The sequence below is a fragment of the Neocloeon triangulifer genome, unplaced genomic scaffold, assembly GCF_031216515.1.
Source record: "Neocloeon triangulifer isolate White Clay Creek 2 clone unplaced genomic scaffold, ASM3121651v1 ptg000005l, whole genome shotgun sequence".
In the NCBI taxonomy this organism is placed as follows: Eukaryota; Metazoa; Arthropoda; class Insecta; order Ephemeroptera; family Baetidae; genus Neocloeon; species Neocloeon triangulifer.
The window spans coordinates 935,301-961,069 of NW_026775548.1; the positions used below are offsets into that span (position 1 = coordinate 935,301).

General features: G+C 37.0%; 6 protein-coding genes across 13 annotated transcripts; 3 read left to right on the top strand and 3 right to left on the bottom strand.

The window, feature by feature from the left end:
- Positions 1-808: 808 nt before the first annotated feature.
- On the bottom strand, positions 809-2,474 carry LOC132193809 (lipid droplet-associated hydrolase). Of its 5 annotated transcripts, none has more exons than XM_059614709.1 (6): positions 2,405-2,469; positions 2,275-2,355; positions 2,069-2,205; positions 1,893-2,018; positions 1,610-1,838; positions 809-1,447 (listed from the first exon to the last, which is right to left on the bottom strand). In XM_059614709.1, the coding sequence occupies exons 3-6, from the start codon at positions 2,181-2,183 to the stop codon at positions 1,012-1,014; spliced, it is 906 nt and encodes a 301-aa protein (XP_059470692.1). In that variant the 5' UTR covers positions 2,184-2,205; positions 2,275-2,355; positions 2,405-2,469; the 3' UTR covers positions 809-1,011. The 5 variants fall into 5 exon arrangements, with proteins under 5 accessions (XP_059470692.1, XP_059470693.1, XP_059470691.1 ...); XM_059614710.1 differs by having other exon boundaries at positions 2,069-2,202; positions 2,405-2,464; XM_059614707.1 differs by having other exon boundaries at positions 810-1,447; positions 2,069-2,226; positions 2,405-2,471.
- Positions 2,475-2,684: 210 nt separating this feature from the next.
- On the bottom strand, positions 2,685-11,332 carry LOC132193869 (SEC14-like protein 1). Of its 2 annotated transcripts, none has more exons than XM_059614801.1 (17): positions 11,145-11,332; positions 10,638-10,808; positions 6,398-6,547; positions 6,209-6,340; positions 6,030-6,158; positions 5,838-5,977; positions 5,665-5,777; positions 5,488-5,612; positions 5,228-5,417; positions 5,087-5,175; positions 4,899-5,036; positions 4,728-4,848; positions 4,554-4,672; positions 4,375-4,509; positions 4,185-4,320; positions 3,891-4,131; positions 2,685-3,839 (listed from the first exon to the last, which is right to left on the bottom strand). In XM_059614801.1, exons 2-17 carry the CDS (start codon positions 10,698-10,700, stop codon positions 3,764-3,766), a joined length of 2,097 nt encoding a protein of 698 aa, XP_059470784.1. In that variant the 5' UTR covers positions 10,701-10,808; positions 11,145-11,332; the 3' UTR covers positions 2,685-3,763. The 2 variants fall into 2 exon arrangements, with proteins under 2 accessions (XP_059470784.1, XP_059470785.1); XM_059614802.1 differs by having other exon boundaries at positions 4,375-4,494; positions 11,145-11,331.
- Positions 11,333-11,409: 77 nt separating this feature from the next.
- On the top strand, positions 11,410-13,842 carry LOC132193870 (probable cytochrome P450 CYP44). 2 transcript variants are annotated; one of them, XM_059614803.1, is made up of 10 exons: positions 11,410-11,561; positions 11,629-11,798; positions 11,962-12,190; positions 12,241-12,434; positions 12,490-12,688; positions 12,737-12,914; positions 12,968-13,134; positions 13,189-13,267; positions 13,323-13,479; positions 13,536-13,842. In XM_059614803.1, the coding sequence occupies exons 2-10, from the start codon at positions 11,666-11,668 to the stop codon at positions 13,694-13,696; spliced, it is 1,497 nt and encodes a 498-aa protein (XP_059470786.1). In that variant the 5' UTR covers positions 11,410-11,561; positions 11,629-11,665; the 3' UTR covers positions 13,697-13,842. The 2 variants fall into 2 exon arrangements, with proteins under 2 accessions (XP_059470786.1, XP_059470787.1); XM_059614804.1 differs by having other exon boundaries at positions 11,479-11,575.
- Positions 13,843-14,369: 527 nt separating this feature from the next.
- On the top strand, positions 14,370-18,148 carry LOC132193777 (zinc finger protein 367-like). Of its 2 annotated transcripts, none has more exons than XM_059614650.1 (4): positions 14,370-14,754; positions 16,211-16,331; positions 16,394-16,531; positions 17,051-18,148. In XM_059614650.1, the coding sequence occupies exons 1-4, from the start codon at positions 14,421-14,423 to the stop codon at positions 17,523-17,525; spliced, it is 1,068 nt and encodes a 355-aa protein (XP_059470633.1). In that variant the 5' UTR covers positions 14,370-14,420; the 3' UTR covers positions 17,526-18,148. The 2 variants fall into 2 exon arrangements, with proteins under 2 accessions (XP_059470633.1, XP_059470635.1); XM_059614652.1 differs by lacking the exon at positions 14,370-14,754 and adding an exon at positions 15,916-16,035.
- Positions 18,149-18,160: 12 nt separating this feature from the next.
- LOC132194022 (uncharacterized) lies at positions 18,161-19,060 on the bottom strand. The gene is made up of 4 exons (XM_059615052.1): positions 18,947-19,060; positions 18,723-18,888; positions 18,507-18,669; positions 18,161-18,458 (listed from the first exon to the last, which is right to left on the bottom strand). The coding sequence occupies exons 1-4, from the start codon at positions 19,058-19,060 to the stop codon at positions 18,161-18,163; spliced, it is 741 nt and encodes a 246-aa protein (XP_059471035.1).
- A 691-nt stretch (positions 19,061-19,751) lies between these two features.
- Positions 19,752-25,229, top strand: LOC132193857 (proton-associated sugar transporter A). The gene is made up of 12 exons (XM_059614782.1): positions 19,752-19,859; positions 21,209-21,416; positions 21,797-22,059; positions 22,121-22,230; positions 22,585-22,813; positions 22,870-23,018; positions 23,071-23,154; positions 23,538-23,660; positions 23,836-23,991; positions 24,045-24,175; positions 24,395-24,569; positions 24,896-25,229. Exons 2-12 carry the CDS (start codon positions 21,232-21,234, stop codon positions 25,166-25,168), a joined length of 1,878 nt encoding a protein of 625 aa, XP_059470765.1. The 5' UTR covers positions 19,752-19,859; positions 21,209-21,231; the 3' UTR covers positions 25,169-25,229.
- Positions 25,230-25,769: the final 540 nt, after the last annotated feature.

Sequence of the window (25,769 nt, forward strand, 5' to 3'; positions counted from 1 at the left end):
TTTACCGCAATTATGTTAAATTATGCACGATAAGGAATTTTAAGTACAAAATTTAGCATAATAAGACACATGGTCACAGAATTAAACAAATTTGAGTGTGTACTTTACCCGCGATTCATGCAGTTCCAGCTGCGACATCCCTGTGCGTTTTGTCTCTTCCACGTTAACTGTCCGAAATCACCGTTGCGAAACGCACAAGATGATCATAATAACGTAGATTTGTGTCGTTGTTTTCACTCCGCACCATAAACTGAGACTATTTGATCATCTGATTCAACATTCAACCCTGAGAGTAAACAAAAGAGTAAGAATAGGAGGAGAGAGGAGGGTTTATTTAGGTGGGGATAAATTTGAATTTTTATGATAATTTTGCTCTTCTCATTATATACACATTGCTAGCTTCTTGCTGAACGTAGCAATATGCGAGAGTAATGAAAATAATGGGAAATTTATTTAAATCCAGATAGTTGCAGTTTTGGCAGTAAATTTATAATTTAAATTGTTTGGACTATCAATAAAATGATGCCTGAATTGTTAATAATTTAAAAATCTTGTGTGTATTGTCATGTGCAAATAAATTTACATATTTTTTTTTTCAAAGTTAAACCCTCTTTGCTTGTCTCATTGTCCAACAATGCAATGTCTCTATCTTAACAATTTTTTTTTGTTAGGAAAACTTGAATTGGTTTTACTTTCTTTAATAACATATATTCTATGTCTTTGCTTCAGCATCAGAGATTCATGCTTATCTATATTGTATTTCTTTTTTTAGTCTACCATTTTACGAAAAATTATCAATAATTATCAGAATAAATTATCACTCTTTATTTTGTAATTGCGTAACCTCCAAATGTTTTATTGATCTGGTCAAGTCTCATAATTATGGAATACATTATTACTTCAAAAATCTACTCAATACATAAAAAGATCTCAATAAGTGCCAACAGACTACGGCAGAATAAAGTAGAGATTATTCAAATCACATTTTAACCAGATTGAATTGAAATAAAATCACATTTTGTGCTCTTTGATCCACTTTGAAACAATGTCGGCCATCGGTCGGCTGTAGTTGAGGACAAAGGCATGCCTGTAGCCGTTGGTGCAGGCGTGGGCTCGTGCGTCCGGCACATTTTCCTTCAGATTGTCGTAGTACGTCAGCGGACACCAGCCGTCGATCTGGCCGTAGTAAAAGCGCAACTTGTCCTTGTGCTGGTCCACGGTTTCCACGTCCAACTCCAAAATGCTTTCCATCTCGTCGGCGGCAAGTGAGAAAATGTTTTTGAGTATTTGCGGACGCAGCAGTTGCATGGTGGCAGTGACGTTCTTTGGATGTGTCCCGTCGATCAAGAACCAGCCTCGGACGAGCCCTCGCCCAATTGGAGTGGGCAGCATCGTGACGAAACTGGCGAGGAGAACGATTATCCAGTGGAAATAATTGTTCATGAAGCTGCAAATTAAAATTTAAATGATAAATTTGTTCTATTTCGGATAAAAATAATTAATAAACAGTAAAAAAAATTAATTTCATTTGCAGTAATTTTAATTACAGAGCATTTGTTTCATTTTTAATTTGTTCTCTGCAGATTTAATGCTCTGTAAACAGGCTTACGTGAAAAATTTCCCATTTGGTGAAGCTCCAATCCTCTCAATGGCAGGGAATAATAAATAGTTCATGTGCACGTGGTGACTGAGCATTTTGTTCTTGAGCATTTTCAAAATGATGTAAGACCCAACCGAGTGCCCGATCAGATGAATCTTCACCTCGGGAGGAACGTATCTTTTGATAAACTCCACCTTGTGCTCGATTTGGCCTTCCAAGTTGTACAAATCGGGGTTTGCTATAATTGAATTGCATAAAAAAATTATCAATTCAGTGATACTAATTTTCAAACCTTTCGGGCAAGGAATTTTGTCTTCGAACTCGTGTCCAGCGTGGCAAACAGCCCAGACTGGCATTTTCACATCGTTGTGCAGCATTTCGATGAACTCCTCATAATAGGCTGTCAGACCAGGATTTCCTGACAAGAAAATTTATTAATATTTTTTTTTTAAATTTAGGAATTTTCACCTGTGATAATTAGCACCAAGTCCTTCTGATCTACGAAGGCCTCCTGCATCCACCCTCCGCAGGTGACCACCCTCGTCGGCACACTCCGAACTTCAACGTATCCAGTTTGCACCATTTTTATCAATGATTAGCAGCTGCTGAAGAAGAATTGAAGATAACTAGAAAAAAATTAATCTGGCTTGCACAAAATTTATTAATCTTTTTACCCTTCAGTTGCCCTTCAAATTTTAGTTGATAAATTATCACAGGGACTACGATTGGACGAGAAAATTATTCCATCGGCTGCACTGCTGGTCAAAGAATAAGTGTTTGCACAAAAAAGGCATCAAATTTCACTTTTAACATTAGAAATCAAGACCAAAGTCAACGCCTGCATGTTGTTATGGCATGTTTTTGCAGCTGACTGCTGCATGTCCCAGCAGCCAATCACAGAGCTGGTGAAATTCATCTCGACCAATCAGAAGCTATTTGATTGATCTTGAGTTTTAAATTATAGGCGCGAATACTGAATGAACAGAAACTTGAGAGATGATCAAAGATTAAAGTCTCAAGTCTCTTAACTGACTCAGGGGTTATAGGTGATTTTAAAATTATATTAAACACGATTCAATTTATTACATGCTTCTTATATTTTGTTTTATTTTTCCATTCAACAAATCACATAAGAGGTTGAGAGATATTTTTTTTACCAGTTACAGTTAAATATTTTTCAACTAAAACAATAAGTTCTATATTTAAAACACAAGAATATTGAGTGGCATTTAATTATAAGTGTGTATGGAATAAACTGTGACCAAAGTATCACCACAACTGGATAAAACGAAAACTTTTACTTAATAATCAATTATCAAATTAGCAAAGGTGGTTTCATTTCGTGTTAATTTCTAAAAACTAAATCACAAATATAACACACTTGATTAAAATCAATTTTCTTAGTTAAAAGACTTGACTATAGTAAAAACGTACATAATTCACAGCTGCCCAGCAGCATATAATGCTTCTTCAAATACAAGTTTAATGAGAATTGCAGATATTTTTGTGGACGCTTTATCAATTGGAGTTTTGTACAAGCTTTGACGATCGTTTCGACAGATTGAGCTCGTTTAGTACAAAAATTGCAAAACTTTGGAAGCAGCGGATGGGTCAAAATAAATGCTGTGATTCATCTTGATCTTGTACACATTTACATATTTATGAGCCTCCGAATAGTGAGAAGTTTGATTGTGATAAAATTTTACAAAAATTCAAACCATTTGGCTAAATTTAAGAATAAAATACACTTGAAACCCATCTCCGGTAAATGTACAAAGGGTAACAATACACGGTTTTTATAATTGCTCCTATTAGCTATATTGAACAAGAAACACAAAAATTTGTTCTAAACTTTGCTTAATGCGTTCTATGGATCGGCCATCGATGGAATGTTCAACTGAATTTATGGAAGTTTTGATGGATAGACGTATATTTCTGTCAAAGTTTGTACTCTGCCGTTGCTGAGGTTTTACGTATGCTCTACTCCCTATTAAAAGTTTTCAGCTTTCGAAAATATAACCATGCTGTATAAAAATTCTACTACAGCTTGCCTGGACCCTCTAGAAAAATGTTTAAACTCCATAATAATTAAATCCTAATTGTACAAATTAATCTGAAAAGCGATTAACCTGGATGGCCTACAAAAGCAGAGTATTATTATGTCTATCTGGACGCAGTGGATGAAGTGCTCGGCGCAGTTTGGTGACTGTGGCTTGACTGGAGACTCGATAAAGAACCTCTAAAATTTTAATCTCAATAAAAGACTTGAAAATGTTAACCAATTGCAAACCTATAATTTGCTGAGCTGAGGTAATCAGTGTAATACATGATGTGGGCCTTCTGAGATTCCGATACGCCTTGGCCGGTGGACTTGTGTGGGGCGATGTGGAACTTCCACTGCAGAATGTAGCAGCCTGCGTGTGCAGATACGTGACTTCCCTGGACACTTTCTCCGTCGTGGCAAACCAGCTGACTCTCGACAAATTCGTACTCGGCCCCCTCATTGCCCAGTTGCTCGATTACAGAAGAACCTGCAAGACAAAACATTTTTACTTGTCCTCGTTTTAGGATAGAAAATTCCAACCTCCAGTGTTTGACGAGGATGACTCAATTGTTGTCTGGGTGTAGATGACCCTGAAGCTGATGTCGTGCTTCAAAACGTCAAAGTCCCAGGTAATTACACTGCCCGCTTCTTCATTGGACAAAACCACCTCGTGCACCTTGAAAGGAAAGATTATTTAATCTCAAAGAGAAAGAATGAGGATTGAAAATACCTGGCCCTTGGTAAGGGTGACACAATGATAAATGCTGTCCTCCTTCAAAGGCCTGTCCCAATCTGCGTCGTCCGACAAATACAACGACTTAGGAACCAATCCACCCTCCACAACTCGGCTCTGATAATTTAATTTCTTTAATACTATTGATTTTTCTTATTCTAAACACAAAGTTATACAGAGCAAGTTCCGCCCAGAAAATTTGGCAGAATCTCCTCAGGAATGTGAGTCATCAAACCTCCCTCGTCTTGGTAGTCGTTGCCCCCATAGAAGAGAAATTTGCTTCTCGTGTTCACATCTATGTATTGAGAAAATTAATAAAATTCCTTTTTTTAATTTATACAAAATTTTACGTATGAAGGGGCTGACGAGAGTCCACAAAATGGGAAACACCCGCGGAGCTCTGACAATAAAAACTCTTCCCATTGTCTCAGGGTAGTTAGCCTCGACGATTTCAATCACTCTCAAAAGAGCCTAAAATTTTTCAATCATAATTTTGCGTTTAAAAATTACTGACAAGGTACCTTGATTCCAGGCCTCCATAGGTGCCTCATGTTCAAACCTTCAAGGTCGAGCAGCAGTGACCAGCTGGAAATTGGTCGGCCTTCCTTGCGAGTTGCTTCTTCCAGCAATTGCAGACCTTCCTCGCAGATATGCAGGGTCTATGGGTTTTCTATTAAAATTTGACTAGTTTCCAAATCAAATGACTCACCAAAGTGAGCAATCCATCTTCTCCAATGGTTTTGATCAATCCTTTGACATCCATTTGGCCCAATCTCATGACGTAAAGAGGACGACCCTCTGAATTTCACAAAAAAATTAATTATGAAGAGATTTATTGATTTAATTTTACCTCGGTCGTGATGGTGCCAACCTCCTGGGAAGTAGGTGGTTATCACCTCGGGATATGAATATTCACTGAGAATCTTGTCCACCTGGTATTTCTTGCGCCACTGCAAACTCTGGCAAAGATTCTCTCTTGCTTTGTCCAGATTATATTCTGTTGAGCGAAGGAATCTCAAAAGTGTGCTGTCTGGTAGGGCCTGTTAATTTGTAAAAAAAAAAAAAAAAAAAAAATAGTGATCAGCTTTAATTCATCTTGATTCATTTCACCTTTCCCTTTTGAAGTTCTGCCATGCACTCTCGCAACTGGACAAGTTTTGACTCCTGCATCATTGTCAGTTTGCCGAGGTACCTCTGAATGTAGTCGTGGTCTAATTGAAATGACTTATGGTCTCCTAAAGAAGTTTAAAATTAAACTTTAGTTCTGCAATAACATCAGGAATTTACCACTCCCGAGACTCTGGGAAACGCTGTGTCTGCGCAGGAGATCAGAGGCCGAAGCCCCCAAGGTCAGCTCTTCGGCCAACATTTCTCGAACTTCTTTCTCGTCTGGCGATTGCCTAAGGAAATTCATTTTAATTTAGTAAAGCGAATAGCAACAGAAAATGAGTTTTTATTACATTTCACCATTTGCCTGCTCATTTTCTTCATCACTTCCGGCCTGGCTTTTGTCAGAAGCCGCGTCTTCTTGCCAGATTGGAATTTCAGTAATTCCTTGTTTTGCCATCTCTTCAATAAAATAATCAATGATCTCTTTACCCTGAAATTAATATTTCAGTTTAAATTTTTATAAAACAAAAACTGCACCAAACCTTTGCAATATTGGAAGAATACTGCTTCATGGCCACTTTTTCAATCGCGTTTTCAAATCCAAGGAACGACTTGATCTCGAAATTGGCCACTTGCTCGAAACACGTCCAGCCCAAATTTTCAGGGTGAACCTGCAGAAATTTTTTAGTAATTTCATCAATTAGCAAGAGTTAATAATTACAAAGTATTCGCAGGTTTCAAAAATCTCGACTCGGTTTGCGAAACTTTCGTTCCAGGCCTCGATCAGCAGGCGCCTCTTCCTCCGGTTCAGGGTGTTTCTTTGAATGAAGTAGACGACGTCGACGCCGATTATCTGCAAAGTTGATGGGTGAGCGGCCCGAGTTGTTCAAATGAACAAAGGAAGGGTTACCTTTTTCAATAGATAGGGCACGTCAACGTTGAGTTTGCAACGACGCTCGATTACGGTTTCCGAGCCGTCGGGGGTTGTTTCGTCCCTCACGATTTCGCACGACAGGAAAATGGGAATTTGCGGACACGTTGGAAATCGCTTTTCATACGCCTGCAAGCAATTTAAAAAAAAGTTAATAATTGATGCATTTTATTTGTTGTATTAGTGTGGAAGGTCAGAGTTGGCGTGTTTCTTTATTATAATTTTATACTTTTCATGCTGCCGAGCGAGAGATTGGATCGAGATCAACATCAGTAGAAAGCAAGCTTAATGCTTTCGTGAGCAGAGTAAATCGAGGCAAGTAGTGCGCATTGCCGCATTTTAATATAACCTAAAATACGTTTTTATTTTCAGCAAGCTCTATTTCAAGAAGCCCTGCTGTTTCCTATTTTGCTATTTCTCCAGGGGGTGGAAAAGGTTCCTAATATTAAGCCCGCCGCCTCTGCAGTGTCTCGAGCGGTGAGCCAATAATTTCTAATTAAACTTCTCTGCTCATTCAGGCGCGCTTTTGGCGCCGGAGCCACCAAGGTAATCAATACTGCGAGGGACTTGGTAATATGAGAGCATTAAAGTTTGTTTGTTGGCTCCGATAGGGTTGCGTGACGAAAATTGGTCAACATTTACCTTTGCTGCGGTGTAATTTTGACACATTTTCCCTTGCTTCTTTCAAAACTATCAAAGGTGAAAAAAGTTTTCGGTTTAATATTTATTTATTTAAAAAAAAAACTATCCATCATTAAATCAAAAATTTCAATTTTAAATCTTGTTATCAGGAATTTGAAATTGTTTTGCAGCAACAAGTTCAACAAACGGCTGAGGAATTAAACGATGTTGATCGCAGATTGTTGTTTGATTCAAGATCAGCTGCAAGACCGGCTCCCAATAGCTTATTTGTTTGGGAAAAAAAGCGGAGAGCACGTGCAAGGCCTTCTCGTTGCCGGCAGCAAGGTCGGCTGCCTGCGTTTTGTTTTACCAGAGAAAAATAAATCATTACATAAATATAAAGTCTTCATTTTCCTTCCTCGCGCATTTTCCACTTTGCTAATTTCTATTTAAAAATTAAAAACTACGCAAAAGTTTCATGTCTTTCGAGTTCAAGGAACCCCTTGAAGAATTTTTATCAATTATTCAAACGACGTTGTTGTTGACCTGCAACATTTGCCTGCTGGGTCAGTGCCATCGATTTTTCAAGGCCAATAGTGTAAATAATTGTAAATTATTCAAGAAACTTTCAGCACTTTTGTGTGGTCTTGTATGTATTAAAATTAATAATGTAATGAATGCAGAAGCAGTACGAGTGTCCGTCTGCGGTCGCTGACCTACTTTTTCCTCGTCGCAGATGAAAAATTGAATTATAAATAGAAACTAAATATTAACGTTTTCGCCGAGCTGGACTGGACAAAAGTTTCCAATTTGCGTGTTGGAATGACGATGCGACCTTCAGTGCGTTGTCCTATTTTGCAACAATTCGAGTCGGGAAATTTACAAAAAAAAGTCGCCACACGTTTTCATGCCACGGCCACTTGCATGGAAAACAACGCAATTTCCTGGCAGCGAAAAAATTTTCACTCTAAAATGTGAAAACTTTTTTAAAATAAAAATTATTTTATTCAACGGAAACTTCGCGACTTTCTGTTGTTAAAGGTCAAGGATGGAATGGCACCTCGTGATAAGCTACGCGTCGGAAAACAATGGTGATTGACAAATAAATAGAAATGAAGTCCATTTGCGGAAAAGAAAATAAAATTAAACGCAATTTGATGCAAAAGTGTGAGGAAAATTAATCGATTGCAAATCAGCACCTAGTTTTCAATGAATATTATATTGAATTGAGAGTTGAGAAATTCTTTGATTTATATTCAGTATGAATAATTAAGTATTTCTGTTGAAATATATTTCTCTTTGAATAATCAAGTTTTACTCAAAAGAAAACTGCAGAATAAATAAGTGTCCAAAAGGAATGAAGAATACAATTAATTTTCAGACAAGGCTTATAAATTATAACAATTTTGATTTTAATAAAATAAAATTTCTAAAAATTCATTTTGGAAATAATTTCATTTTATTTATTGAAAAATTAATTGAAAATTTTTTTAAACCAGCATTTTGTTCTTTTACTAAAAATAAAATATCTCTCAAGGCTTAATTTAAAATTTAACAATGCACTAAAAAACTAAAATAAGAGCGTTTCGAATTTCGAATTGTTAGGACACCTTTCAAGCCAAAGCACAGGTCGGTTGGCAAGGGGTCGTGGATTTATTTGCAAAAAATCAGGTGAAAAGAACACAAAATTTGACGGATTTTGGCGTGGAAAAAACTCGGAAAAGTCAAAAACTTTCCCGGAAAAACGCTACTGTAGTTTCAACTTAAAAATGGAATATCTCGGGTTCTAATTGAGATACAGAAATGCGGCTAGCACAAAAAATTTTCTTTTTACCTCCTCTTCAATCCTGAGGGGTCAAATAATCCAGAGGTCAAAGGTCAAGGTCATTTTTCAGGGGTCACACGTACAAAAAAAATTCTAGCAAAAATATGCCACCTTCGATTGGGCTGAAATTTTTTTCTAAGATAGACCTAACATGTAGGAACAACATATTAAAAATTCAGAATGGCATATTTTTTAGATTTTTTATAAAAAAATCTCAAAGGTAAAAAACGTGAATTTTTTGCATTTTGCTCATGATCAAAAATTTATTTTGAGAAAGTACGTATCTAAAATGGGTAAATTTATTTATTTATTGACAAAAAATTCCTAAATTTTCAAAAAATCTCTTACAAATTCTAAAACTCAATTTCCGACCATTGGCAAAATGCGAAAAATTCACGTTTTTTTACCTTTGTGATTTTTCTATAAAAAATCTAAAAAATATGCCATTCTGAATTTTTAATATGTTGTTCCTACATGTTAGGACTATCTTAGAAAAAAATTTCAGCCCAATCGAAGGTGGCATATTTTTGCTAGAATTTTTTTTGTACGTGTGACCCCTGAAAAATGACCTTGACCTTTGACCTCTGGATTATTTGACCCCTCAGGATTGAAGAGGAAGTAAAAAGAAAATTTTTTGTGCTAGCCGCATTTCTGTATCTCAATTAGAACCCGAGATATTCCATTTTAAAGTTGAAACTACAGTAGCGTTTTTCCGGGAAAGTTTTTGACTTTTCCGAGTTTTTTCCACGCCAAAATCCGTCAAATTTTGTGTTCTTTTCACCTGATTTTTTGTAAATAAATCCACGACCCCTTGCCAACCGACCTGTGCTTTGGCTTGAAAGGTGTCTTAGGCAAATTAATATCTCTAAAAAAAAAATTGAATTTCCTTAAAAAAGAATAAAAAAACAAGAGATTTTGTGCCTTTGAACATAAGCAACGAACTATTTTAATTAATCAAGAGTGAACCAAGAGCTGCAGATAGGCAAAAGTGACCGCGACGCTGGTGGTCAGAAACAGGCACCAGGCCGCAAATCTCATTTTGGTGCACGAACACTTCTCGGCCTCATCCTCTGACTCGGTCTCAAACCACTCTTCCGGCGCCCCTTCATCCTTCTTTGCCTCATCTTCAGCGCCAAATATATTTTGACCAAAAACGAGGTCCACGAGCGAGTTCATTTGGAAAATCCAAGCTCAACAATGAAGAATTTTTTTTAATTTTTCTATTGTCGACTTTTAACTTAATTCTCAAATATCGTCGCTTTATTTAATTATTGATTAAGTAATTATTAATGCTGCAGTTGTTTTTTTTTTCGAGTGCTTTAAAAGTTTTCTTGCTCCGAATATTTATCATCTCAAATTTACTCTCATTTTTCTTCTCGACGATTTAAAGAGTCAATCAGAGTTCAGGTCAACAATCGTCTGACCTGACAATTGACGCAAATTGCATGATCGCGAGCGAGCTGCGAATTAAAACTGCAGCTGGGTCCGATGAAGCGGTCTCTCGATTATTATCTAATCCAGCCGCCGCTATTAATTAACTCTAGTGCGCCGCGCAACTGTTTCTCCATCGCAACTTTCTCTTGACTTGCATTTTATTCCTGCGCCGATTTATAATATTAAAGCCACGCGCGTTTGTTGATCTCGCACACGGAATTCCGACCTTTCCTTCTCTAACTTTTTCAATTTTTCAAAATATTTTTTAAATTATTTTTATTTTTTAATTAATAAATAAAAAAAATTAAATGTTATATAATTGAAAAATGGCAAACTTACCGCCATGACCAGCTCGAAGGGGTATTTGTACACTCTGAGGGGTGAGTGGTACTTTTGAACCATGGCTATCTAAGAGGATAGCAGACTTGAAGGCCAAAAATTCAGCGGATTGAGTTGGGGTTGTGTGTAATTATTCAACTGGTGGATGTTTTCTTCTCATCTTGCACTAGTCTGTAAATAATAATATGCGAAAGTTAGATATCAGTTTACTATTCATATCGCCTCCTTATTAAATTAAATTCAACAAATACATAAATACGTCTCACAATTAATATTTATGTATTAAATTTTTTAAATAAAACTATTTCTTTCAGGAGATTTTTGACAAAAAATTTCTTTAAATAATAAATTATTGTAATTTCACTAAAAGATCTGTAAGAATGTACTCAAGTTTCCGGATATTTGTCAGAATATTGCAGATTTTCCACCAAAAACATGCAAATTCCCCACCCACATAATCTCAAGGGCGGACAAAAAGCCGTCGTGTTTTCAACTCAATTAACTCACCTCAGTGTATGTTTTGTTCAATCAGCGACTTAAGTTGAAAGGTGCGAGGCGACGACAGGTCGGAGCAGAAAGGTGGAGAGTCGGATCGAGGAAAAATCGCAAAATCAGCACGAAAAACAGAATCTATCAAACACAAAATCGGGACTGACAGGAATTGGAGGGGCGAGGATGAGCAACGGCAGCGCCACTGACGCCTCCGATTGAAATCAAACGAGGTCACGTGATTCATTGAATTCTGACGTCATCCCATTAAGGCGCAATAATAAGCAAGGCCGCCGCTGCAGACAAGTGGCGCTGCTTTCCACGGTAGAATTTTTGAAGAAGAAAAAACACATGAAATTAAACAAATAAAGTACATAAAAGACTAAAAGAGACAGGGTTTGACCTCCGGTTCTATAGCTTGGGTGACCTTTGATCGTGAGTTTTATCATGTTAGCATTGAATTATTGAAATATTTATCAATTTTAAACGGTTTTTCGGTCAGGGTTTGCTGTCATCGTGAGAAAAATTAAGACAAAAATATGAGAGGGATGCTGAGGGCGGACAGGCTGATGTCCACGATTGCAGCCACAAACCGGACAGTCAAATCGTTGAAAGATGTTCCAGGTCCGATGACCCTGCCTTTAATCGGGAACCTTCATTTATATAAATTAGGTAATATGTAATTAAAAATGTCTATCACCTTTTTTAAATATAATTAATTACTAAAAAATATATGAATCATATTTATCTCAATTTATCTCTTAACTTTTCAGTTTAATTTAAAAAAAAAATATGTTTACACTTCTTTTTTTTTAATATACTAATTTTCTTTCAGGCATTTTCAAGGTTGACAGGTACCACAAAGTTTTGAACCAACTTCGGCAAAAGTACGGACCCATTGTTCAACAGAAAATTGGATCTGAGAGGGTGGTGCATGTTTTCGATCCGGACGATGTCAGAAGAGTTTATCAAACCGAGGGAAAGTGGCCGTACGTGGCGCCCCTGCAAGAAACTGTCCAACTCTACAGAGAAAAGCGAGGTCTTTCGCTGGGGCTAGGCAATCAGTAAGTGGCCCGCTTTCTACTTATATAAATTTTAATTATGTTGATTAAAGAAACGGCGAAGACTGGTATCGTCTGAGGGCAGCCACCCAGCAGGCCATGCTTCGTCCGTCTTCGGTTGAGCAGTACTTGCCCTTGGTAAACGAAGCAGCCCTCGCTTTAGTTTCAAGAGTTAAAAAATGTGTTGGGCCTGATGGAGCTGAAGTTGACCATCTACGAGATCTGATTGGAAAATGGTCGCTAGAATGTATTCAAATGAAACTATCTTTTCATATTTTTGCTAGATAATTAAACTTTTACAGCTGCCGGGGCAGTTTGTTTTGAGCGAAAACTTGGTTGTCTCGATGAAGGGAGGGGAGAAGATCGAGCCCAGCAGATGGTGGACGCAAACAAAAGAATCTTCAAACTATCTGGAGAACTAAAATTTTCGCTTCCAATTTACAAGTACATCAGCACGCCCAAGTGGAAAGAACTGGTCAAAGCTGAGGACCTTTTCTTTAGGTTTGTTTTTAATAATTTTATGATATTTTTCTTACAAATTTATTTTAGTTTGGCATCCAGCATAGTAAAGGAAACAATTCAAGAAATTAAAAAAATGAAAAGTGGAGACGAAGAAGGAAAGAAAAAGAAGTACAGCTTTTTAGGATACCTTTTATCCCAGCCAGATTTAACCAGTTCAGATGTCGACATCATCACCCTCTCTCTTTTTGGAGATGGTTTGAGCACAGTAAGATTTAGTATTTTTGTTAATATTTAATAAAATAAAAATTACTTTGATAGACGACCCCATTTTTGTTGAATTGTCTCCGCTCCTTAGCCGACAACCCCGAAGTACAAGAGAAGCTAAGGGCTGAGATTAAAGAGGCTGTGAGGGAGGATGGATCTCTGAAACCTGAAATCTTCAATAACTTGCCATACCTTAGAGCATTTATAAAGGAAGCGTTCCGGTATAAATTAATGAAATTCAAAACCAGTTCAAAATATACAAATTTCTCTTTCAGAGTTTACCCCAATGGAACAGAAGTCTCGAGGATTATTCCAGAGGACTTGGAACTCAGTGGCTATCTCATACCTGCTGGGGTAATGTTTTATTTTGCAATACAAAAATTTTCTAATATTGTCCTTTTAATTTCAGACCCACGTCAATCTGAATATGAGTGTTAACTTCAAGTCGAAAGAATTCTTCTCCGATCCAGAGAAATTCCGACCGGAAAGATGGATTAGAGGAGAAGGTGATAAAATCAAACAATACATTTTGACACCTTTCGGCCATGGTACCAGAACCTGTGCTGGTGAGATTAAAACATTTTTGATAAAAATAAAATGGGCTAAACGAAATTTGTTTCAGGAAGGAGATTTGCCGAACAAGATTTGCGTGTGTCGATATCTCAGATTTTGATAAACTTCCGACTGCAATCGGTGGCAGAAAAGCCACTGGAGCACATCTACGAAACACTTCTCTTCCCCATTGAACCTATTGGAGTCAAATTTGTGCCAATCTCTGTGTAAAAATTTAAGAAACTCAGTTTGTTAATTCCAAAAAAATTATATTTTTCTATAATCAAACAAATATGAAATACTTGAGACTGATGAAATTAAAAAAAAGCTGGAATTTTATTAAATTTAAATAATTTTTTTTCATGCAGTTATATTAATCATATTGTGTTATTTACAACTAAATATATCTCCTTGAAATCATTATAAAATTTAAGAAGAAAATATTTAATTGCTTGTAATTATTCCGTCTTTCATCGTCAGAGCTGCATAATTTAAACGGAAACATCAATTGATATCATCATAGTTTTTAAATTTTTAAATAACTTGATGATCGTTAAAATCCTTAGGAGCGGCAAATCTCAAAAAGATAGGCTGCTGCCTTAAAAGAAAAACCAATAAAGCTCAAATTTATGGTTAAATTGATACAAAATTGACCCTTATGGCATTCTCCAATAAGGTCTGCGGAATTTAACCTACTTTTCATAGTGTATCTATTTTGACTCTTTCTGGACATAAATCTCAAAGTAACAAGCAAATCATTACTGAATTGCATTTTAAAATTAAATTAATTAATTTTTAGATGGAGAAATTTCAAGAAAAATGGAAAATTCTAGAAGTTTGGCGGCGAAAGTCGGCGTTTTGACTGGGGCGGTGCCAGGTGTTTTGGTCCCGCGTGCGGAGCAAAAAGCGCGCACTTTCGTCATTGTTGAAGCAAAAGGCGGACACTTCGGTCGGCATGTCTGCTGCGCACCTTTCGTCGGCGAATTCGGCCCCGGCGACGCCGAAGCGGCGCCGCGTGTCGCCCAGCGGCGGCGACGCGCCCATCATCAACGAGTGGGGCCTGTCGTGGGGCTGGACGACCCCGGCCTCCTCCTCGGACAACGAGTCTCCGGGCTGCTCGGGGGGCCGCGGCGGCGGCGCCGAGAACAAGCGGGGCCGGCCCAGGGCCGACATGATCACGGGCCTGATCGAGGAAGGCGCCGTTTCGCCCTCGGCCATCAAGTGCAAATTCTGCTCCAGGGTTTTTCCCAGGGAGAAATCGCTCCAGGCCCATCTTCGCACGCACACAGGTGAGCCTTAATTTCTTAATTTTGACCCCCAACCTCGTGACCTGCAGGCCCAGAAATCTTTTCAATCCTGGAAAGTAAAAGTGGTTCCAGTTGTGCTACTTTTTGTCAAAATTCTTCAGGGTTTTGAATTATTAAAAGGACCACAAAGATTTTTCCAGAACTATTTTTTTGCTTTTGAAAAAGTTAATTTTTTAATTACAAATTTAGGAACATTTTCAGTTTTGTTATTAAAATTTGATTTAAATATCTTCAGATGTAACTGAATTGAAAACGTTTTAGACGAAATTCCATTGATTTAAAGTTTTTTGGCCTATTTAATAACTCGGAGACTCGATGGCGCCAAAATTGTGGCGTGGTCTTTTCTTTTCGGAAATCCTTCTATTCGTGCAGGAATTTTTCCAATTTTTTTATCGTATCACAATGTTGGGTGAAATTTGAAAGTTTTTAATTTTTTTCACGGCGATTTGCCTCAGGAATTGAGAAAAACCCTGAGTTTAAATGCCACGCTCGAGTGATCTTTAAATGGCGCCCTTCCGCCGCCGATCCCGCCAATTTAAATTCCACCCTAACAAGAAGTTTTTCTTTATTATTATGAAAGAAATTTTTACATGAACTCTTTTATGTACAGAGTTGAATTAGTGAATTATTTTCAATAAATTTCATCCTTAAATATAAAATGAAAATATAAAGAAATAAAATAAAAGTTACCAAAAATTTTAGTTTCAGCTTCTTTTCTTGAGACAGTTTTCAATATTTTTTTCAAAATTAAAATATATCTCGCTCGTTTATGCTATTACTGATTGATTTAGAGAGAAAAATTTATTAATTATTAATTTGTTATTTTTTATTATTTTTTTTTCTGCGAAGACCACCATTTTATGAAGAACCTGTTTTACCGCCTTTTAAATTTTTAACCCTTTTTAAGCCAAATTAATTTTAAAACCCGTTCACGGTTTTGTCTTTACAATAATGTCTTCAACTTAAATGGAAAAATAATTGAAAAGCATAAAAAATTTTAATTAATTTCGGCAAAACTAGTTCGTGTAGAAGTTTACGCGGGATCGAACATATGATCGGCGCGTCGTCTCTGCCCCCAGCGTGACCCTCGACTCGTTCGTACTTCGTAGGCAACGTGACAAAATTTAAAAAGCTTTTGTTTGTGGTGAAAGCAGACGATATCGATCTGGAACTTCAGCTGATAAGGAAACTTTAATTGTTAATTGGGCGCGTTTAAAGGGGCCTCTTTAAATGCGGTGGCGCCGGCGAATGATTCATGAATGGGTGCTGAGAATTGTGTATAATTATCAACGCCTGATAAGCCTTCTTTTGACGCAAGTCTTGAGATAATTATTGATCAAGAAAAATAAAATTTGATGAAAACCACAATAATTTTTTTATTTTTTGAATTTATTAAAATTATTAAATTTTTGACAATTGTTGCTATTTGATTTTTCAGGTGAAAGACCGTACGAGTGCGACTACCCTGGCTGCACAAGAGCCTTCACGCAAAGTGGCCAGTTGAAAACGCACCAGCGACTCCACACTGGCGAAAAACCGTTCCGCTGCTCTGAAATCAAGTAATTTAATTTGCATATTTTATTAAAAGTGATCAAATTTAACAGATAATTTTTTCCCACAGCTGCCCGAGCAGATTCACTCACGCCAACAGACATTGCCCTGACCATCCGAATTCCACCCTGAGGAGGTCCAACGACTTTGTTTTGCAGCAGGTTGCCAACACGGAACAGCCCACTGAGGTTCGAAAGTGGCTCGAAAGGTAATTTAATAAATTATATGGAATATATAACAAATTCCTAAGAATTAAGTGAAATTCTATAATTTAAATTAAATTATTATTAATAATTTGTAAAAACCAGTTTTTTAAATTCTCCAAAAGAAATTGAACGCGGATTCGGAAAAGAGCGAGAAAAAACAAATTGAAATGCCCGAATTTCAACTATTAAATGGATATATTAATTTTTTTCCTAAATAGATCAGGTTTTTGTTTAAATTTTTTAATTTTAAATTGAAAAATTATTCAATTATTTTTTTGGGAAAAATTCCAAATCTGTTTGGGACAATGAAATGAGATTTTCCTATTAAAAGTGGAAATTTTAGTTCGTTTTCCGAGAATTGGTTTTTTGTTTAGTGTCTGAATCCATGTTTAATTTCTTGTAAGAAAATTAAAACGGAAACTGGAATACACTTAACTACGCAAAAAAACAACAACTCTTAAAAAAAACGTACACATTTTTAAAAAAATCTTGTTTTTAATTAATAATTTAAATTTTTGCAGATATCTCCAGCGCCAACAGGAAGAAACGCCTGTTGCAAAGAATCCGGAGCAGAGCCCTGCCGCTCCACCCTCGTCCCCCAAGAAGCAGAGCAAGGCCCGCAAAGGTCTGCTCTCTGAAGTGGACCAGCAGGAGAACAAAACTCCCCACAACACCCCTGCCTTTGCGCCTCTGCCCATGTCGGCCGAGAAACCAAAACGGAGGTGGCTGCGCGAGGCCGGTCTGGACGGCGTCCTTCCCGAAGCCAAAAGCGAGTCGGTCCAGCTGGCCCGACCGCTGCGGTGGTCCGAGACGGAGGACTCGAGCGTCCACGCCGCCAACCTGATGCGGCCTTCGGTGCTCATGCTCGCGTCGTCGCGTCCGCCCGAGGAGGAGTGGCTCGGGGCCATGGCCCTGGTCGCCCTTTCCAACAACCAGAAGATCAACCAGCAGCACCAACCCCTCGACCTCGCCATGAACGAATACACTGCCCTGTAGAACTCTGTTTGAAACTGACTTTTAAAACAAAAATAATACGATTTTATCCGAAATTTGTCAATTTCATCGACTTGAGCAAGTTCTTTACTTTATTATATTCTTTTGTTGATTCTGTTGTTAATGCATCTAACACACTAGTCAGTGACAAACAATACTATCAAGCCGGTCGAATTCCGTCTCCAATCGAGAGATGTGTAAATTTTTAGATTTTATACGAATTTAGGTCGGATACAATTTTACGAATTTTAAAAGCATGCACAAATTAATGGAAATCTCTATTTTTTGTAATAACTTGATACGATAAGGAGCCTTACTATAATTCTAGCTATAATCACCTAAAGTACGCTTTCTTTAAATAAAATATAATCTAGATTTAAATACCGCAACGCGCTTTCCTTAAAGAATATTATTTACTTTATTGCGCTCCGTGTTCTGCTGCGCAATCCTAATTTTTACTCGAGTGCAATTCAACAAGTCTAAACATGCGTCCTTTTATAGATTCTATCTAATTTTAAACTCAGACTAAATGAAAAATGGTTTGGTAATGGTTTAATTTATATGTAACCCTATCATGTAAAGATATTTTTGGATATTTAATAAAATTACTTCTTTTAATCATAAAATTCTTATTTTATTCATACCCTGCAAATGCAAAGCTGCATTGTTTGGACTCCGTCGCACAAGTCAGGAAATTCGGGCTTGCCATCCTCGTCTGTCATCTCCGAATAAGACATTTCTTTGACAACCTCGAAACCAACCCTTGCAGCTAATTTCTGGGACGCCGCTGCTGTGAAGGATGTTTTGGTCAGCGGAATTCCGAGCCCTCTGCACAGCTCCAGCCGGGCTCGAAGGAGCAATTCTCCGAGACCGCGCCCTCGGTTTTCTCTTCCAACCGAAAGGCCCAACGCGTCCATGTAGTGATCCACGTGGAATCTTTTTGTATTATTTTAAAAATAATACAAATTTTCACCAAAAACTTACTGTTCAAAAACATTTACATCCTTGCCAAACTTTTCAGTGTGTTCGAAGACTTTCTTAATTGCGTGGCCTTTGATCATTTCAAGTATGGGAAGGTCAGGGTCGCCTTTCGATGACACGCTCAGCATATTGGCCCCGAGAATTATCGGTGGATTTTCAGGACCGACTTAAATTTCCAAAAAATATAAATTTATTGAAATAAAAATTATTTTAATATACCATTCTTCATGTCGGCCCCTGGCGTACCTTCAGCCAGGGCTACCAAGGACACCCTTTGGGGGAGCGAAAGGTCACGCCAAATCCACACCATGTCATCCAGGGAGGCCTGGTCTTTGTAAAGCTCGGTGCTTTTTGACAAAGGAGCATCACGACAAAGGTTATCCACCTTGATTATCATTATTTAATTTTTAATCCTATTTGGAAAAAAAATATGAAAGTTTTACCATGAAATCCAGAACAAATTGGTCAAGATCAGGGGTGATGTCGCGCACCACAAAACCTTTTTCTCTAATCCAGATTTTCGGAGGAACGCTTTCAGGTCGTTTCCACAGAGCCATTTTTTAGGAGTTTTCAGATCAGCTATATTTGTTCAAATGTCATCTTTTCACTGATATAGAAGCGAGTGCGATAATTTTTTTTATGAAATGAGATAAGAACAATTCTTAAGAAATTGCAGATTATGTTAAGATACCGCGGCGGGAAGTCATACCTAAAAAAAAAATACATGTCATCTTTGGATTCAGAGTTAATAAAAGATAAAGATTATTTATTTAAGAAATTTTAATTAATAATTTTGAGCTTTGACATAATAAAACCCAGCAAATTATTCAAAAAATATATTTAGAAAATAGAAACTTGAAAGAAATTTAGTTTAAGTACGTCTAGAATAAATTAAAATTGAATTAGAGTTTATGTGAAATTTCCAAAAATAGCTTGTAACTCGAAAAACGTTATTTATTGATTGAAAAAAGCAGTAAATAAATGAGAACCCCGTCGGTTTCTCCTTTCATTGTTTTGCCAAAGTAAGTGAGAATCAGGACGGAAATCAATTTTGTCAAATCAAGAAAAGCAACAAATCCTAATACACATGCGGAAAAGCTCTGTTGTCTTTTTTATTGGTCGAATATATAGCGAAGGCAATAATTCGAAAGCAATGATTCGTTCAGATTGGCGCCGCCAGCACAGAGTGTGCCCCTAGCAGTGTCGCTTTTGTCTCTTTCACCCGGCGGCAGAGTCAGTTTTGCGCCCCTAGTGGAGAGCCGAGGGTGGGTGGCTCAGCGGAAAAGACGAAACGCCAATTTGGAAAACGCTCTGGTTTATATAATTAATTTGTTACCCAACCTGCTGAAATGAACCGTAAGTTTTTCAGGAAAAAAAAACTTGTTTGAATTTTATGAAATTTATTTAATTCTAATTTACAAATTAATTTAAACATAAATTTTTCCCCAATGTTGCCACTTAATTAAGTTGTTGGTGTTTTTCTTTTGTCCCTTGGAAGTGAATATTTGATATAATTATTTTTTCAGCTAAATTTAGAATCGTTATTTGATGGAATTTTCATATATTTTAATCGGGATGATTAAAAACAGAATATTTTAGAAATTTAAGATGATCATTTTTTTAAATTCTTCACTGAATTGGATGAAGTTGAAAATTTATAAAAAAAAAATCATCATAAATTATAGTTTCAAGAAGTGTTTATTGGGTTCGAAATTAGGGCAACTATGCCCCATACATGAACTCATCCAAATAAATGCAAAACAAAAATTATATTTCAATTGATTAAGTTTTTAACAAGAAATCAGCTTCAACTTTTATTGTTACTAAGATATTTCTGCTCAATTTGTAAATAAAAAATTCCCCACAATATGTAGCAATATCTCGACCTCCTTCTTTTTTTCCGTAAGCGGATTAGACATTGTTAGAAGGGATCAGGAGAGTATATATGATTGCCAATTATTTTATCGTTTTTTTTTTTTTTTTACTCAAAAGACAGAATTTTCCGTTCAAAAACCAAAACTGAATTGTTTTCAATTTTTTATTAGAATTGTTTTCGTTTCTTTTCTTTTTATCAAAGCACTACTTGAGCTTGAATCAAGCGTGGGACGAGAGGATGCGCAAATAATTGAGCACTAATGAATTTCCCGCCCCTGCTTTTCCTTTCATTAAAAAACAAATCGATGACTCTGCTTCGCCTATAATTAAAAATAGAACTAATTTCTCGCTGATTTTGGGCGATTTTTTTCAACGCTTACGTAATTCTCGTCGGCTCTTTAAGGGTCGAAACCATATTTTTTTTCTGTCGGTCGCTAATCCAAGAATTCAGCGGCACTTGTCCGGCCTCCGCCGCCCATAACTCTCGACTTGGGTTCGTATTGCAAAGTCGTTTTTCCACCTCGCAACACCAGAAAAAAGCGTAACCTATTTCTGGTTTTAATCAAACTTTCCCTATACATGCTCAAATAATATCCAATAAATTTGAATTCAAATTTAATTTTACAAGAAAAATGATTAATTTTTTAAACGAGAGTTGATTCAAATGAAAACCTACTTGTGAATTTTTATTTTTATTTAATATAAAAAATATTAGACCGTTTTTTATTCTGTCAGTCACATATGCAGTCTAAATTATTATATTAATTTTTAAGAAAACATAATTAGAGGACAATTTTGGTGTAAGTGAGATTTTGAAAATCTTTTTGCAGATATCAAGTAAGAAAAGTGAGCGATGACTGAGAAACTCCACGAATATCAGGGCTTTGTGGGTCGGTTGCACGCCATCCGCGACAATTTTTCGCAGGGCTTCGCGCCTTACAAAGAGCGGTACAATGAGCGCGGGGGTGGTTTGGCCGGCCTTCGAGGGATGTTCTCCGAACAACCCGACACAACGCACGACTTTTCGCACATTTACAGGCAAGATTTTTTATATTAATAATCAAAACTTGAAATAAATTCATTTTTGTAGCAATAATTTGTGAATATTTGTAAATTAAAAAATCAATTTATTTATAAATTTCATAATATTACAAAAAATGAAGGGGTTTGTGATTAAAAATATTACAAGTGGCAAAAAAGAATCAAGTTCATTTTGTAAATTTTTGTAATTTTATTTCATAATTGACCTAGAAGAATAGATAACAATAATAATAAATTTGCAATTATAAATAGAAAAATTAGTTTGAATTATTAACTTTTTGCCGAATTGAATTTTTATTGTAATCCAAGAAGAATTACTTTTACAAAAGTAATTATAATTGAAAGGACGTCAAAAAATCTTCAATATTTTTCTGTAGACAAAAAACGAGAGGCGAGTTGGTGCGCATTTCGGCAGCGGTGATGGGCATCGAGTTCGCGTACTCGGCCGAAACGGCGTTCGTGTCGCCGACGCTGCTGAAAATCGGGGTCGCCCACCGGCACATGACGCTGGTGTGGGGCCTCAGCCCCCTGATCGGCTTCTTCCTCACGCCGGTGCTCGGTTCCTTGAGCGACCGGTGCAGCCTGCCGCTGGGCAGGAGGAGGCCCTTCATCATGGCCCTCTCGCTCGGCGTCTTTCTCGGTAAAAAAAATTAAAATTTCTATGAAAGAAAAATCAAATTAATTGTCAATTTGCTCACCAGGCCTGTTGCTTGTGCCGAACGGCGAAGCTCTGGGCTACTGGTTCGGAGACACGCACGGCATCGTGTACAACGCGTCAGTGCCGATGGAAAATTCAAAGCCTATAACTCGGGTAAAAATCGCTTTTTTAATTGATTCTTAACTTTAATTAATTTAGTAAGAGAAAATTATGAAACTTGGTTCAAAACGTATTCAAGTTTTGGATGAAAAAAATTTGTTCATTGATAATAAATCTTTTACTTGAAATTTGAATGCAAATTGCTCCAACTTTTCTCAAATAATAATTTTACAGATTACAATTCTGCCTTAGAAACTTCATAAAATAAATTACAAAATAGAGCAAAATCTTACAAATAAATATTTATTTTTATCTTTCCTATTAAGATTTTGTTTTTGTATAAAACAAATTTAAAGGTAATTATAACTTCAGGATTTTTTGTTTATTTATTTTTGCTCCTCTTTTTAGGAATCGATAACGGGGAGCCACCCTTGGGGAGTTCTCTTCACAGTTCTGGGCACGGTGATGCTCGATTTCGACGCCGACGCTTGTCAAAGTCCGGCCCGCGCCTACCTTCTGGACGTGACGCAGCCAGAGGACCACGCCCGAGGCCTCAGCACCTTCACCATCATGGCAGGTCTCGGCGGTTGCATGGGGTATGCGATGGGAGGCATCAACTGGGACGCCACCGCAATCGGTATCCCGATCAAATCTAAAATTAAAAAAAATTTTAATAAAAAAAAAAATGAATAGGTGTCATGCTGGGCGGCCACGTCAGAGCAGTTTTCACCCTGATCACGTTCATCTTCATCGGCTGCGTCGCGGCTACGATCACCAGCTTCAGAGAAATTCCTCTTTACCTTTTAACTGAGCAAGAGACAAACTTCACCGAAACAAAAAAGGTTCAGCTTTCAATCATAAAAGGGAAATTTTGAATTAATTTTAAATTTCCAGGAGCCTCAACAACGAGCACCTTTGATGCACCAAGCGAGTGTGATGTCATACGGAGCGACCGGAGTTCAAACAACTCAATTTCAGGTAAGAAATAGTTGATTATTTTAATATCAATTCTTTGATTTAAGCTGATTTTAATACTTGAAATATCCTTTTTGTGAAAAATGATAATTTTTTGTGAGATATTAAAAAAAAGTTATATTAAATGAAAAAAGATTTCTATTTTCTCAAATCTATGGATAAAAAATAGAATAATTTTAGCCGTCTTTAGAACCTCAATTAAAATTATAATTCTTGTTATTAATTTTTGTTAATTTCCGACCAATATAACCTAATTTTCCACCTTTAAACAGGGACTAATATAAATTAAATTATGAAAATGCCTGCGAAACAACGGTTATGCAGCACGCTCGACAAGGGAGTCGTGCCGGTTGCATAAAATCAACATTTTTTTTAAATTTCTGCAGGGCAATGACGAATATGGCGAAGAAATCTCTCAAGACCAGTACCCAAATCACCCAGATGGAGTTCCACCGAATCCTGACGAAAACGGCGGATTCCAAGATATCGAACCTCCAATCGCAACTCAGGTTTGTGTTTTGCAAGTTAATCCTTTATTTATATCAAATTGAATCTTCCATAAATTTTTTCCCTATCAATCAATTATTCACTAATGTTTAAAACGGAATTTATAAAAAATTATTTAAATTCAGATTTAACATTTGCCAATGTTATTCTAAATTTTAATAAAACTTTTGAAATTAGGCGTCCCTGCGTCACTACCTGCTGTCCATCGTCCACATGCCCGGTTCGCTGCGAATTTTGTGCGCCACCAATTTGTTCTGCTGGAGCGCGCACGTTTGCTACTCGCTTTACTTCACCGACTTTGTCGGCGAGGCTGTTTTCGGGGGCGACCCACAGGCAAGGCCGCTATGCCAAATTTTAATTGTATTGTAAATTTAGTTTTATCGCAGGCGGCTGAAGGTTCTGCGGAAAGAGATCTGTACGAGGACGGCGTGCGTTTCGGCTGCTGGGGAATGGCCATGTATTCGCTCTCGTGCGCATGCTACTCCCTTCTTATTGACAAACTTGTGCAGCGATTCAGGCAAGAAAAGAAAGAATTTGATTTAAAAAGTTTGATAATTCTTTTTAAAATTGACTATTTTTCTTTGCAAATTTTGTCATTAAGATTTAAAATAATGACCAAAAAAAGATTACTTTATAATATTCTGGATGATTCTCCGTTTATTTTATGGTTTTTTAATTTTTTCTTTCATTTTTGTGGAATTTAAATCGCAGCATTTATTATTTGTTATAAAAACAGGGCAAAAAGAGTTTACGTCGGAGGACAGTTGGTTTATTGCACTGGAATGTCCCTCCTGGCGCTGACGAGACACAAGATCGGAGTCATCGTCTTTTCCTGGACAGCCGGGGTCATGTACTCGACATTGTTTACCATGCCGTACCTCCTGGTCGCTCATTATCACGCCCAGAACACGGTAAAATAAAATAAAACACGTGTTTTTAATGTGAATTTATGGAAACTGTGGGAAAGAAACCAATCAAAATTGTAGCTTTATATTATGATATTAATTTTCTAATTTTTGCAATCTTGATCCAACCGTTGCCTTCATTCTGAAGATTCAATTATGTTTACTATTTTTAAGTAACAAAAGGTATCTTTTATTTTTGGTTATTACAATTTTTAAATTTCAAGATTATTTAATTCTGATTTAATGAAATTGAAGAAATAAGATTATAAAAAGTTGAAATTCTTCAGAAACTATGACCAAAATTTAGACAAATTTTAATTTTGAAAATTCAGTTCAGCGAAGAGGACCAACTGATGAAGGAGGAGACGGTGCCGATGGCCGCGGCGCACCCGCCACCGCCAACAGCACCGAAGCAACTGCGAGGTCTGGGCACGGACGTGGCCCTGGTGAGCAGCATGGTGTTCCTCGCGCAGCTCCTGCTGTCCGCCTGCATGGGCGCCATCGTCAGCTGGGCCGGCACAACCACGGCGGTCGTTTGCGTGGCCTCGGTGCTCAGCTTTTGCGGCGCCATTTGCGCCACGCAGGTGCTGTACCTCGATCTCTGAGCCCATCTCTCCTTGTTTCGTGTGTCCTATTTAACAAAGTGTGTAGCTCGAGCAAAGAAAATCGGTGTTAATATTAATGAAGAATAAAATTATCAATTAGCAAGTGAACTGATATTTTGTTTTAAAATCTAAGTTTTTTTCATTTCAAATTTGTTATTTCAGGATATTTTTGGAGATTTTATTAAATATGTTTAATTTTTAAGTGATAAATTTAATTAAAAAACAATAATTTGAAATAGGTTTTTTAAGCCAAAATAAGATATTATTCACAATTATTGACAAAATTGGGTCAATTTTTCATACAATAGACTTTTTTCAATCAAACTTGAGCCAAATTTTTAACTTAAATATGCAAAATTGGGTTTATTCTTAGTATTTATTAAAACAATTTTTTTCTCTTTAAATAAAATGTCTAATTTTAATCAACTTGATTTTGCTCTACAAGAAACAACGGTTTGTAACTGTCCGGCTCCTCTCGAAGGTGGCTGCAGAACGCTCTCGTGATCTTCAGGTCCATGATGTCCTCGAACACCCTCTGCATGGACACCAAGTCCCTGGGCGCCTCATACTGAGGAGGTTTCTGCACCGCAGGTCTCGTCAG